A 14,548-nucleotide genomic window follows, 5' to 3' on the forward strand; every position below is an offset into this window, starting at 1 on the left:
TGATTGTAATGATATCTTTAAACGTTTGTAGTCTATTCTTGCCCTGCCCAAATTTCTTGAAATGTGAGGACAACTGATAGCCACATTAATTTCTTATTCTTGTGAACATATCACAATTTCAAGATTTGAGAAACAAGGATTTGTTGCCCTAGCAGTCGATATTTATATTCTTATACAATAATTCATCAGACAACTCAAAGATCGTGTAGAAGAGCATATCACTTTTATTGACTAAAAAGAGGTAAAATACTGGTACACAAGAACAAGACATTTTTTTCGCATTTGCATAAGTAAAGTAGTTTTAATACAGGGGACATTCATTTTTCAGAAACATAATTAAACACCATTCCTGGGATCAATTAGAAATTCCATCATCCTCTTTATATTTCTCTTGTAATAGCGACAACTTTGATAAAAGATCTCCAAAAGATGCTACAGACATATATATCAAAAAGCTCCCATTTCATTATTTTTTTTAGTTCTAGGGAATTGATTTCCTGCATTTGATTTTCTTCATTCACAATCCAAAGCAATAATTATAATTATACATGTACTTTAGTAGTTAAATTAGCCTCCCAACTTAAAAGTGAAAATGAACTGACATCCAATGTTTAATATCTTATTTACCCCACCCAGCTGTTTTGGGAAAAAGCGGGAATAACAATGTTTGGAAAATTGATAGTATACTACCACTGTGAATCCTTTGGAGAGAAACATTACCATATATCTTTAGCTGCTGTTTGTTGCTTGCAAATGAAATATATACTAAATCCAATTATTTTGTGTATTACTTAAAAAATCATGAAGCAGTTGTGAGATGCATAAGAAGAAATATTGGTTGAAAAATGACATTTCAAATAATTTCCCAATCCAAATCCATGGAAAAAAAATGTTTTAACATAATTTGTTCTATTTTTAAGTACCTTTTCATGACACAAAAAGTGAAATATAAGCTCAAATACCAACCTTTTCAAATTGTTTCAATACAATTCATCAAAAACTGACTTTTGTGAACACAATATCTGTGTCATGTTATTATATACACATACAAAATGACAAAAAATATTCAATCTTTGGAGACAAACAACAACACATTGTTTAGAGTCTCGTTAATAATTATCACCCTAGTACAAAGATATGTGCATTTAATACAAGGCAATCTATACAATTCATTACAATATATATTACAATAATATAAATACCATATATAGCTGTCTGGGTTTGTACACAATTTTAATACAATCATGATTTATTTCAATTTCCCTTCAATTTTTATATTACTGAATACATAATAATAACATTTTCCCTTGGTTTTATCATTTCAAGAGTGGGTGGATTTGTCAAATGCATAATTGAAGTTTGAAACTCAAAATAATTACTGTTAAAACAGTTTTTTAAAATACAAAATAATTCTTAACTCATGGAAGGAAATCAATTGAAGAGCTAAACTATATAACTTTATTGCTGTGTTATTCAATAGAGTATACTTAAAACAATTTAAACAATTAACAGTTTAAATTTCATGTGCACTATTAAGACATATTGATATAGTGACATGAAGAACATATCTTCAAGAAATTGAAACTGATAGATGACATAATAGTCTTAGGACTTTAATAAATAAAAAGAAAATGATTAGTTTTAAGACTATGCATAACTTACTTTTGTAACAGGTAATTTATCATTTGTAGAGTACGTATTTTCAATTCATTTATCAAGTTATTAAAGATATTCATACAAATACTAATATGAAGGGCCAGAGTAGTAGTCATCAGGAAAAAAAATACTTGACAGTGCTATTCCAACAATTATCACAGAAATCAAGGAGGAAAATTCAGCAACGAAAAAGCCAAAATTAGTAACCAAGAAAATTACTGTAATACACTAAACAACTCAAATGATGAAGACCAAAATTGTGCCCACAATATTTGGTAACAGACAAACATTACATGCAATATCAGCATATTAATGATATTGCTTATATAAATAAAGTGTATATACAACATATAAAGCCATATGTTTCATGATAATCAATGGAGAATATATCAACTCAACAATGCAATGTGAAGCATATTAAAATGAATACAACATAACAAGCTTTTTATTTGTTCTGATTGATAATGTTCCTAGTTTATTGATACATTTTTCATTTACACGTTAAAACAAGAACAAAAAATGCAAATACATAAAACCACATATAACCACAGTGCTTATTGCTTGATTCCAACATGGTGGCATAAGCTGACTATTGACCGTGTTAGCTTCTTAAAGAATTCTTTCATACTGATAGACATAAAACCCATGCCATTACTTAAGCCCAATATATTCTTTGATAAAATGCAGTGCTTTAAATAATGTTGAAAATAAAGAGATGTATAATTGTTTCTTCCAGCAGTTTGGATTCCTCTTGATGTCACAAAGCCGATGTCCTTGTTAATTTGCATAGATGATTTTTCACATGTCCTCTTATCTCATAAATCCACTGGAACATATCCAACACTCCTCGGCAATCAACGACAAAAATAAGCGGTACAAGAGTTTTTGCGTCCATTCCACAATTCAAGCTTAATAACGTGTCAGTTACTGACATTCATAAATAGGACAATACACCAAATGAATACAGCTGAACTTCACAAGGGAAAAATAGAATATATATATATGTATATATAAATAAGTGCAAGAATATCGTCACGCGCATCACGTCATGAGGTCGAAGTTGCTTCCATAAGGAGGATAACGGCTTCTTGAGATGCAGCACAAGAAAAAGAGTCCACTTTCCCGTATCTTGTGAGAACACTCAAATCATTAACATATATAAAAAAGAGTCTGGAGAGGTTATTTGTCAAGTTCATCTCTCATTTTCCAGTTCTGTTGGATTTGAAGTGATATGCGCCGGCGATGACTCACTGCCGTCGTAGGAGTATTCAGAATCGGAGTACTGCGCCATGTCACCAAAGTCGTCCTCCTCATCGTCATAGTCAAGCTGGGTCTGATCCCGCCTTTTGTTGTTCTTCTGCCACGAGATGTAGACGGAGAGGGACATGATCGACCCTGCTACCGCTGCTACGACGGCTACGATACAGAAGTAGAGGGGTTCCATGGTTCCGTCCTGGTTGGGACAGTTGGGCGTGGCCTGGAGCCTCTGAACGGCCGGAGCTTGGAACGGAGATGCTGGTGTATCCTCTGGATAAGTGAGAAGAGACAATATAATATTCAGATACCCTCATTATTCATATCTACAACATAATGGATATATGTGCTTTAGTTTGAATGAAGGTACGTTTTAAAAAGTTAAGTTTATCAGATGTGTCAAATACAGGGTATCTCTGGCTTTCCTGTAGCCCACTGCATTGTCTATCATACCTAAACCACAGGATTGACAACAAGTGTCCAATACAATATTTATTGAACTGTATAGTTAAATGCATGGTACATTTCACAAAATGTCAGATTTTCTTTGAGAAAACAGCTTGTGTAATCTGTTGCTACAACAAACTATTAGTGTATTATTAGAGTATAGTCCTATACAAACAAATGTGTTATACCGCTTATTAGATTGAGGGAAAATGCCCTAATAAGATAAAAAATTTGAAAAAAAAGGATCATAGATATACAAGGTCATTGCTAATCACACAGATAAGGTATAAAAAAATAATCAAATCATTCATATATTCTGGGGGAGGGGGGGTCTGTAAAAAAGAGCACCTTGCTCGACAAGCATAATCTTCTTGAGGTGCTACCACTTAGATTTTTTCATCTAAAAATAATAAATTGAATTTGAATAAACTGAATTCATGATCATAATTCTTTATACTTTTTATAGGTACATGATCTATGATGACCCTTTTGTTGGAGGAGGGGGCCTTGACTATATATATATATATATATAAAACATACCGTTTTCATAGCACCAGTCGATCTCTTTCACACATCCCATGCATTGCTTGTAAAGTGGCATAGCACTTTCGCACTTTCTGCTCCTGTGACGACGGCCTTTGTGGCTACATGAAGACCATTTACTCCACTCCTTCCAGCCAAGGTTGGTATCTATGGCACCACCTGCTACCCCTGACGGGTCACGCTGACCGGTTCTTACTGATATACCTGGCCAGTTGGGTACTGAAAAGAGAGAGATAAACACACATTTTAATGAGAATTAAGCATAATTTTACTTTCATTGATATGATTTGTTTTCTTTATTATACAGTGGAGCATTTTTAACACTTTTCTTTACTGCTCCTTGTGAGATAGTACTGTTGAATAGTGACCATTTTTCTGTTTATGAATAGTAATCTTTCAAGTATAGAAAGGTACAGATTAACAAAAAGGTATTTCTTCTAAATAGCAAGTTTCCTCATTTGATACTTTACAAAAATCCAAAAACTACAACCACAAGTAGAAAATAACATGCAGATTGTCACATTCTGTTAAAAATAAACCACTAATCGGCTTTCCTGTAATTCTCGGTCAAAATCAGTGATTCATGTCCACTAATTTGTAAATATAATGAAGCTGTATCCATCCATCATTTCAAGCAGCAGATTCAAGAACCATTTGGGATCTTGATTATGAAAGATAACTGGAAGAATTCATCCATAAATAAGAACACCGTAGATGATAGGGGTGACACCACAGAGGTGAATAAGGATAAAATAAGCCCTCTATGGGTGACAAATTACGAGTGCATCATAGAGCCCACTCACATTCATATTTTGAACTTAATTATCAATTCCTACTAAGGTACATTTGACTACATATATCAGAAATCGATAAATTTAGAATATGCAACAGAAAACATGAACTTGATAAGATTGACTCACATTCGAACACATCTGTTTTGGGACAGTCTACCCCATCACAGGGTACTTCCTCCATGTTACTCCCCGTACATTCCATTCCATCGTTGAGTGGGAGAGGGTTGGTACACTCACGGTAACGCTGCTTGATACCCTTGCCGCAGCTTGCCGAACATTCACTCCATTCTCCCCAACAGGCCCAACCTCCATTTACTGTCAACAAAAATGGGTGACATGTTGGAAATCAGAGATTATTTCTAACTTTCAGTGTGACATACATATGTACACTCAAACAAAGCGCACTAAAAAACATATATATATTCTGGCTCCATGAACATCTTCTGAGACAACATGCATTATATCAGAAAAAATGAAAATGCAGGATCAAAACAATTCCGACGACCCCACATCATTTAACATGTCAACATCAAAGAAATCTCAGAAATTTTTTTTTAATGAATTGTTGATTAGTGTACGACTTGTGTTCATTCACATATATATTTTCCTAAAGTTGTAAGGATTTATTGAAATTTTGCATCTCTCTTCTTATACAAAACATTTCTTTTTGCATTGATTTACTTTAGTTTTCTCCTTCTATTGGGTATTGCAAATCTATGCTACCACATAATTCTATAGTAACACAAACTTAAGTGTGTGCATACATATTTATCCTACTTACTACATTTCACAATCTATTTCTATGAGATAAATACCTCCTACAACATCTACAAAAAAATTCTAACACAAATGCTCTACAGAATCTCAAAAAATCTAACAGAAATGCCTATCCAATGGGAGCATAACAAAATAAATTTGATTGCAAGAATGTGGTTAATCTTTCAATCATCACATATAAGCATCGTACAAAATGGTTACGTTTATGGCGAAGCTTAGAGGTAAGAGGAGCGAAAGCAACACACACACATGCACGGACTGGACTGATAAAAAACAACAATAAGAGTTAGTCCAATTACCTGGGCAGGGAACATAGGTCAAGCAATCTCGTTTTTCGTAGTACTGCCCGTTACAATCAGCGTTATCAGGGAAACAAGCACGGTGCCTGACCTGAACACCTTGGCCACATGATGAGCTGCATGGTAACCATGGAGACCACATGGTCCACCCACCAAAACTCTCTGATGAAGGGAAGGGAGGATTAGAGAGAGAGATGGACAGATAGAGGGATTAGTCAAAAATGATATGCCTATAGTGTTATCGATATATCATATTGCATTTTTTTGTTATTTCATTTTTTAAATAAAATGCATTGCAATATCTTGTTGATTTTACTTGATAAAAAAATAATATACAATGCAAAGTTATAAATCTATTTGATATTTTGTTGTGATAAAATATCTGGAAATATTTACTGCTTTTAAACGTGTCTTACATGTGCAAGTGTTTCATTGTATTCAAAAGTGTGCTAGTATTTGATGGGCATTGCTTATTTACTTTCCTTATCTTCTACAGTTTAGCAGTTAAAACCTCTTAATATTTGTTAATTTCACACCTTTTCTAGTTTTTTGCTATTTACTATATAATTTCAAGCATCCTTTATATTTACTTTCCCTTCCTTTTGTTGTTAGGCAATCAGAGCAGTTAGAATTTTCAATTTTTGCAATTACCCATTTTTAAATGAATTTCATCCAATTAGTGCAGCCAAATTTGAAAATGAAAATCATAAGTTTCATGCAGAGTTTAATAAAATAAAAAAATCAAATCAAATTTGGAAAGAGAATAATTCAAAAGTACTAATTTAAGTAATTACCTTTTTTCCAACATGTATGAATTAAATTTCCAGAATTCTAACAAAAATGCCAACAATTACGGACAGAATATATTTATTTAACCTAAAGAGAACTGTTCCTTTTTATAACAGGAATATTAATTTCATTCCATCTCGACTTAGATCAAACTATCTTAATGTAATATGTTTGTTGTGAGGGAAAAAAGTTCAAGAAAGCAAGTTGAGAAGTTTGCAGTTATGGGAACATGATGTATGCACCAACAACACATCCCAATAAAACATATATTAAATGATAAAAGCAAAAAGGACATTAAAAACTCTGTAAAGGTTCTTGGAGCAATCGTTCAGCTGACTTTTTGTATTATTAATTACAGGATCGAAAATCCTTGAATATATCAACGTCATAACCATTTACAAAACTGAAGCCAGGGTTTGATTCCAAATCTTTATCAAATCCATATTACATTTATGATCTTCTAAATGTTGATTTATTGACATTTGTAAAACATTGGAAAACTAATCATGAGCATGTTAAATGAGAAAAGCTAGAATAAAAAAAAAAACTCAGACCAGCAATAGGTATTAGAATTGGTCATCAGACAGTGAAACATACAAACTTTGGAATGAAAAGTATGAAAAATAGCCCTATTCAGAAAATATTACCCCTCCCTTCCTTTTGAAATCATTGTTCATTTGATTAATGAAAAATTACAGTCACATTTTTGTTCATTCAATAAGAAGTCAGCTGGGAATCAAAATGAACTAAAACAATAATTGACTTGAGAAAAGCAATACTGAAATTATGAGATTATTATGAGATCTTTAATGGAAAAAGAAACACATGAGAAATTAATGAATTCATTCAAAACTGGAAGGAGCGACTCTGTAAGATTCACTTACCACTATCACCCCAGCACCTCTTGTTTGTACTGCTGAAAGGACAGAACTTGAACTGTCCCTTCATCCTACCGACAGACACCATATCCCTCGCTGGCACCTGAGCTCTGCAGATGTACTTGAAGCGTTGCATAAGAAGACCATCTTCAGATACATTGTGAACCAACCAAGGAGTCCAGTCAGTTGGTCTACGAACCTCTGTAACGCAACAGGTAGAGTGATTGTAATCATTTGCTTGAAAATTGCAAGATGTTCGATTATTTAAAAAAAGAAACATGATCTTGCAGATCTTGACTGTTTTATCAAACATGATCAATACCAATTGATGGAATTTAATGATAAACTTGAATTTGACCAATCAAATTCCACCATTATCAAACTAGCTTTTAAGTTACCCTTGATAACAATGATTATTAAAATAGTGCCCTAATAGGGCACTTAATTATATTGTTTTCTCTAACTTCCAACAAATACCTGTAGATATATTATCTGTCATTTTGAAGAGATCTTACCATAGCAGATAACATGTTAAACAAATTCCTTTAAAATTCCATATTCATTTATCTTTTACTTATAATTACTTAAACTCATAAGTGTTGGATCATTAGAGCTGTGTGATAGAATGTGAAAGTACCAAATACAACTGATTCAGAAGATTTCATTGATTGAAGACTAGTACTCACCTGAGCATGCTTGTTTATTACATTCTCTCGTTTGAGTTGAATCACCGATGCAAGCCTGTCCGTTAACACAGTCTCTAACACGAGATTGGATCCCACCATTACATGGAGCAGAGCACTCTGTCCATAAACTCCATTCACCCCAGAATCCTAACAAATACAAATCAAGAATCAATTCCAACAATTAAAAATGCTTTCAACATTATTAATAGAAGTAACATTGAAAAATATTTTGGAACATTCATGTATTTATTCATAATTTAGAAACAATGATAGAATTCCATGAAACACATTTTGAGTGGTTTTCACCACGTAATTTTCTTTCCAATGAGATGCCAGAATTTCCATAGCCTATATCAATTGATATTTATAACAAATAACTTCATGAAATCTTCCCAAGTGGGTCCCATACAGAATCTTTTTTTGAGATACAATGGCTTATGGTAAAAGCTTTTGTCAATCTCAACACAAGAATGACAAATTTATTACAATACAAAATAACAAATGTTTGAAGCACATGATAAACATAAGTTGTTACATCCACCAGAATGTTTATGATTATGCATAGACATGACACCATGATATGATACAATAATTGATCGATGCAAAATAATAGAGCAAATTTCTTTCTCAAGTAATCACATTCTCAAAAGATAATAGGTATTTGTATTTCATATGATGCAACCTTTGCTGTTTGTCATGCATATATCGTAAGTATTTTCACAGGTGGTAGATTCCATATGATTCTTAGTTTCATGGACTTGTTGCTTATAGGTCATGCTTTAATGCAATTTTTACTTCAAATCATAAAAATCATAAATTAAATTGGAAAAAAAAATTGAAGACAGAATTGAGAGATATACATTTAACTCATATGAACAAGAAAGTTTTATCTCTGAAGAAGCGACGATGCAGATAATCTGATTCATGCATGATAATAAAGACATGTACATGTATTATACATCTATTCTCACTTATTGATGATTTGGTCCTGTGGTGTTCTTGTGAAGTAAAACAAAACCAATACAGGTTGGACATCATTAAATATCAATGAAAAAAAAAGCTAAAGAGATCATTTTGTACAGAATAATGGCCGAAACAGATTGTATTCATGAAAGGCAAATTATTCTTATCGAATATGTTCATCATTTTAATGTGCTATCAGAGGTAGATATGGAAGTATCATAAAATGTTAAAGTCTTAATAAAGGCATCTTGAAATACCACTAATAAATGAAGGTAACTTCCTGTATTTTTGGTGGCAGCGGTGGGATTGTGAATGTATATCATAACATGATCTCATTAAGGATTATGTAAATACCCAAATATGTGAGAAGAGGATTCAACAATATATTTGCTGTTAAAGAATGCTAAAACCTTGAAAACAAGAAAGAAAGAAGGATGAAATGACAAAATGCACAACATGCACTCAAGTACCTGGCCTGTAATTATCAATTGCCGTGCCTGGACCGCTGTGGCCACTAGGTCTACCTGTACAGTTGATGACCTGCTGATATTCTCCTATACATGTAGTGCCCCCGCACTTGGGTGCTGGCGAGTCACAGTCCCGGTAGCGGCACATACAGGCTTCAAGTCCTAGGGGGTCCGAGCACTGGGTCCAGTTGGACCACTCACCAAATTTGCCATCGACTGAGGAATTAAACAACAGAATGTAATCATGAAAATATGTTTTCCACTGATTTGTGATTACATTCTCATACTAGGCATATTGTTTCAATGGAGCAAAGTTCGCTATTCAGTTTGCATGATAACACAATAACATTACAGAGTATTCAGATATGAATTTGTTACTGTATATTCAATATCAGGAGGTACTGCCCTAACAATAATACATGTCTAATAAGGCACAATATAGCCAATATCAATTCACTACAATTGCCATACTTATATAAAGCTTGCTATGGTGGTTTGATTTCTTGAGGAGCAAATATGAAGAGTATCCTACCTGTATTGTCCATTATAGGACATCCTGTGATATCTTGTATCCAAACCTCGACCTCTAAAGGACTACAGGGGAAAAATAAAAAACAGAGATTTATTTATTAATTTTCTTTAATCAATTTATCTTGTTTTTTACTTTTATCCACTGTTAAGCAATGATATTCATATTTGTAATCAAACTATAAAGCCACTAATGTACATCAATGTAAATAAGAGACAGTTAGCAATAGACATAAATAAAAACATATAGACAATATGAAATAAAATCATTATATCTTCATCACAGATGATAATGCCTTGTTAAAGAGAAATTTCAACTGTCATGATGGTAAAAAAAACATTATAACACTTTACTTATTTCCTATTTTATTATATTTTCTTTTTTAGAAAAATAAATTGAAGAATAACATCTCTCTTATATGTTTTCATGTCTCACACTGGTTAAGTCTGGAGAAGAAAGACTATCAGACAGCCATCATCCCCATGTATGTAACCAATGCCCTTTAGGCTTAGCCGGCAAACTCCCTCTGGAAAATGCTTCACAGACCTTAATCAAAACTTGACTTTGAGGCGACATCTTATCTCTGGGGTGAGGTCAGACAAAGTTCACTTGCAACATAGACCTACTTCATTCTCAAACACTTTGAAATTACAGATGGGACTCAAATTGAATGTTCCTTTTCCATTTTCTGATGTAACATTTCCGCTTTATCTTTCAAGCGCAGTGCCCTTTAGATTTTGTGAAGTAATGCTGTCAAGAAGTCATTAGAAGATGGAGGGAAGAATAATGGATGGATTGTTTGCTGAATCGCTTCAAGTACTTCAGAATTGTACTTCGTCTTGTCTAGATCTTACATCAGGTCACATACTACAACTGCAAAAGGGAAATGACTTAATCTCTTTTTTTATTTTTTAGAAGAGCTATCTACTTCATAAAAGATGCATTAAAAGGAAATATCTGTTTTCAAAATTGAGTGACCTCAAACCCTAAGAATAATAATACTGAAATGTGGAAAAATATGACAAAATAGTTTTATCAGGAATATACACAGGAAGTCCTGTTACATGCCGATACACAAGCAAATGTCACATTAATGCCTCTTGAATTGCTCCTACTAAAAGAAATATTGGAATTAGCGAATGATCTCTGCCAGTGACGTACCGCAGTGATTCAACGTCTGCTGAATCTAAATAAATACCAAAAAGGCTAGATTTGTTTCCCCCATTTCAATTCTTGTCTGGATGAAAATTAGCCGAGTATTACTGGGATTGTGAACAACCCATTCATGTCACATCAAACAGCATTCTTCACACCAATATAATCTGACATGGATTACAGTACATCCGGTCCATTCTCTACTCTTACAAGTATCCCTGGAGACTATGCTCGTACCACATTCTCTACAAACTAGCAGACTTTGGAGTCAATGTATCAGCTTGACAACATTCAGCCAATGCGATGTGTAAATGAATTGTAAAGTATGCTGTATGCAGACTTACAGCAAACATAGAGTAGGCATTATTCTAATCTAAAAACAACCTAATTTGAATGAAAAGCCTTAGGTTTAAAGTTTACCAAGTCAAACAGTGAAAGAACTACACATAACCAAACAAGACCACTTGGTCTAGCTGTTATGAGATAACAATGCTGGAAAATTATTTTTACACCATTTGCTACAGGCTAAAAGTTATTATGCTTAACTTTTGTAGAAACCTTTTATAAAGGCTTAATGCCCATGAAAATTTTTACAAAATATAACTTAACTTGGCACACCATTTTTAAAGTTAAGCAGGCATTAGGTCATGCCTCTGAATGACCTCTGAGATATGTTATCACTCATGTACAGATGTTTGCAACAGGTTTTTATGATTTTCATCCTTCCGTTGAATGTCTTCATTATTTGCAAGTCTTGAGGACTACATTACAGACATCATCCTATTCATATAATATATTGTGAATAATAAACAACTATATCAAGGAAAAAATTGCTATGCATATCAGCATCGCTATGTCATCACAATGACAGACTGGCATATACTTGGCATATATAATATCTTTTATTTACCATACTTTGCAGTGAAACTGAATATTACAACATTGTTTCGGAGTATAGTTTACATGCAGATATATGTGAAAAATGCCATCCTCGGTGGTCCACTGTTTGCTTCATTGGATGACCATTTATTAAGAGTAAACATCAGCCATTTGGAAAGAGTTTGTTGTCCGATTGTTTTCAAACAGCATAAGAATGACAATATTGCTGCTGACATATAGAGATATCAAATGATATATGGTCTAATCTCCCTAGTGTGGTATAGTATATACTATTTGATCCCTGTGATGATAGTATTGTTAGACAGCACCACAGGACAAGAGTACAAGAACATGGAACATCATCAAATTATTCCCAGTTGGGAAAAATTATACAGATATACACAACTTCATTGTCAAAAATCATATAAAAGTTTCACTATGCAAATAAAATTTTTCACGCATGGACACATCTCTCTTCATTAGTTGGTATATCCCTTTTATTTCTTGAAATGTTATCCCCTTTTTCATTATCCATTGATATGGACATCATAAAAGAGTACCTATTAACGTTAATAGCTTAGTAGGCCTACATGTATGTATAAAGGGTGGGATTTTCGCTAATGAATAATGTAAGAATGAATTTAAAAATGCAAATCGTGTTGCGGAGGTTAATAGGTTGTCTTTAAATCTTTCATCTCATAGATCATCATGGAATATTTAAAGCAAGCTACATAGAATGGATAAAGATTACTTACTCCTCAGGATACGTTGTGCATTCTAATCTAAGCTGATGCCATCCACAATATGGGTCTCGAGCATTCAGACACTCACTGTTAACAAAAATATATAGAATTGAATGTTAAACAATTATTTTAAAATACACCTATTTGTTCTAAATACAAAATATAATCACAATTAGGATTAGAAGAAGATCATATATCAAATACTCATGCATGCTTTTACAAGTCTAGAAGGGAGGTTAAATTTTGAATGTGAATTGGGGTAATTGAAATGTTCAAATTTTGAAGAAAAAAATAATAAAAGAGAACCACATGGTTCTGAGATGGTCATTCAACCTCCATACTGTAGACTATCATAATGCATTAAAGTGACCTATTTAGCCATTATTTAGAGATGAATTAAACAACCCACGCATTGCTATGTTAGTCGACATCTTCTTACTTTCAAAGTGGTCTCAGCCACAAAACGTGACCCAGTTTCATATGATTGTAACTTATCAGGCACATAAGAATCAAAATCCTTGAAGAAATAAGTCAATGAGTTGTAGAACACACAGAGAACAAAACAAATCCAACATCTTGATGCCATACACCGGCTCCCACTCACTCTCGGACTTTCTTTATGAATGGATGTAAATCGTGTTGGGGTTCAAAAATATTCCATTCTGATGGATCCGATTTGTGACAGGACCTGAACAGAATGACCTGAAAACTGGGCTAATGTGTGTGTCTTAGAACCGAAAGACCTCTGCAGTTATATACTTGTAATGACCCTTACTAAGAAGTCCTCCATGGAAGGAAACTGAACCCAAATAACCCACTTCAGTCACTTCCAGGTTAAACAACCATCATCAGGCCTACTTTCACTTCTTCTTTTTCCCTTTTAATTTCTTATATATTTCTATGTCTACAAATGCTTTATGATATTACTTTTCTATTCACAGTAACATCCTGTAGATGGAATAACTACATCACAATGGTAGCTCCTCCTGAAACTTGTTGTTGAGAGTAGGGAGGATATTAAATTGTTTAATGATACACATTCTAATGCCCTTCTGGCCCTAATTCAATTGTTTAGTCTTACGTTTGGGTGGTGAATTGATGACATCTTTCAACTGGTACTTTGACGATAGCCTCTGGTAGTCCCACATAGAGGGCATTCTGGATGAAAATACAGAAGAGAATAATAGAAGATCACACATGATGGACAATCTAATAATATGAAAAATACAACTACTCAGAGCCAGACAAATATCATGCATTATCGAATGAATGAATAACTAAATCAAATCTATTTTTCTGCCATTTTCTTAAAGAACAAACATTATTTCCCTTTATGAATACAGTTGGGTGTTTTTCCAGTCTCACAGAATTTCTTTCCTTTTTGGGAAAGTGTGTTTTTAAAAGAAAATTGCTCCTATTCTCCAGGGATATATTCACTTCATGGCATAAGCTCATTACGAACAGCTCAACTCAAGGAGCCAGGGAAATAATGTTTCCAATTTCCTGAGAGTACGATCATCTTCATTAGAAAGAAAAACAATCCCAGCAGTGATGTGTCTATCAATATTAATGTCTTTCATATGCCTGGGGAATGGCCAAGTTTAGAAATTATCTTGGATATTTTTTGGGTTGGGGCGTGAAGTAGTTTATTACGATCAAGAAGATAATTTCTTAGATACCTATTGATGA

At 33.4% G+C, this 14,548-nt stretch overlaps 1 protein-coding gene across 1 annotated transcript in view; it reads right to left on the reverse strand.

The window, feature by feature from the left end:
- Nucleotides 1–206: 206 nt before the first annotated feature.
- Nucleotides 207–14,548, reverse strand: part of LOC121411356 (semaphorin-5A-like) — a 105,885-nt gene continuing 91,543 nt past the window's right edge. Inside the window, exons 15-24 of the mRNA XM_041604034.1 lie at nucleotides 13,941–14,017; nucleotides 12,872–12,946; nucleotides 10,086–10,147; nucleotides 9,557–9,769; nucleotides 8,124–8,270; nucleotides 7,444–7,638; nucleotides 5,771–5,932; nucleotides 4,821–5,009; nucleotides 3,898–4,119; nucleotides 207–3,183 (exon numbers count right to left, since the gene is read on the reverse strand). Of these exons, the coding sequence (XP_041459968.1) occupies nucleotides 2,849–3,183; nucleotides 3,898–4,119; nucleotides 4,821–5,009; nucleotides 5,771–5,932; nucleotides 7,444–7,638; nucleotides 8,124–8,270; nucleotides 9,557–9,769; nucleotides 10,086–10,147; nucleotides 12,872–12,946; nucleotides 13,941–14,017 (1,677 nt within the window). The 3' untranslated portion in view covers nucleotides 207–2,848. The remainder of the gene's footprint in view (nucleotides 3,184–3,897; nucleotides 4,120–4,820; nucleotides 5,010–5,770; nucleotides 5,933–7,443; nucleotides 7,639–8,123; nucleotides 8,271–9,556; nucleotides 9,770–10,085; nucleotides 10,148–12,871; nucleotides 12,947–13,940; nucleotides 14,018–14,548) is intronic.

The sequence above is a fragment of the Lytechinus variegatus genome, chromosome 3 (assembly GCF_018143015.1).
Source record: "Lytechinus variegatus isolate NC3 chromosome 3, Lvar_3.0, whole genome shotgun sequence".
Lineage (NCBI taxonomy): Eukaryota > Metazoa > Echinodermata > Echinoidea > Temnopleuroida > Toxopneustidae > Lytechinus > Lytechinus variegatus.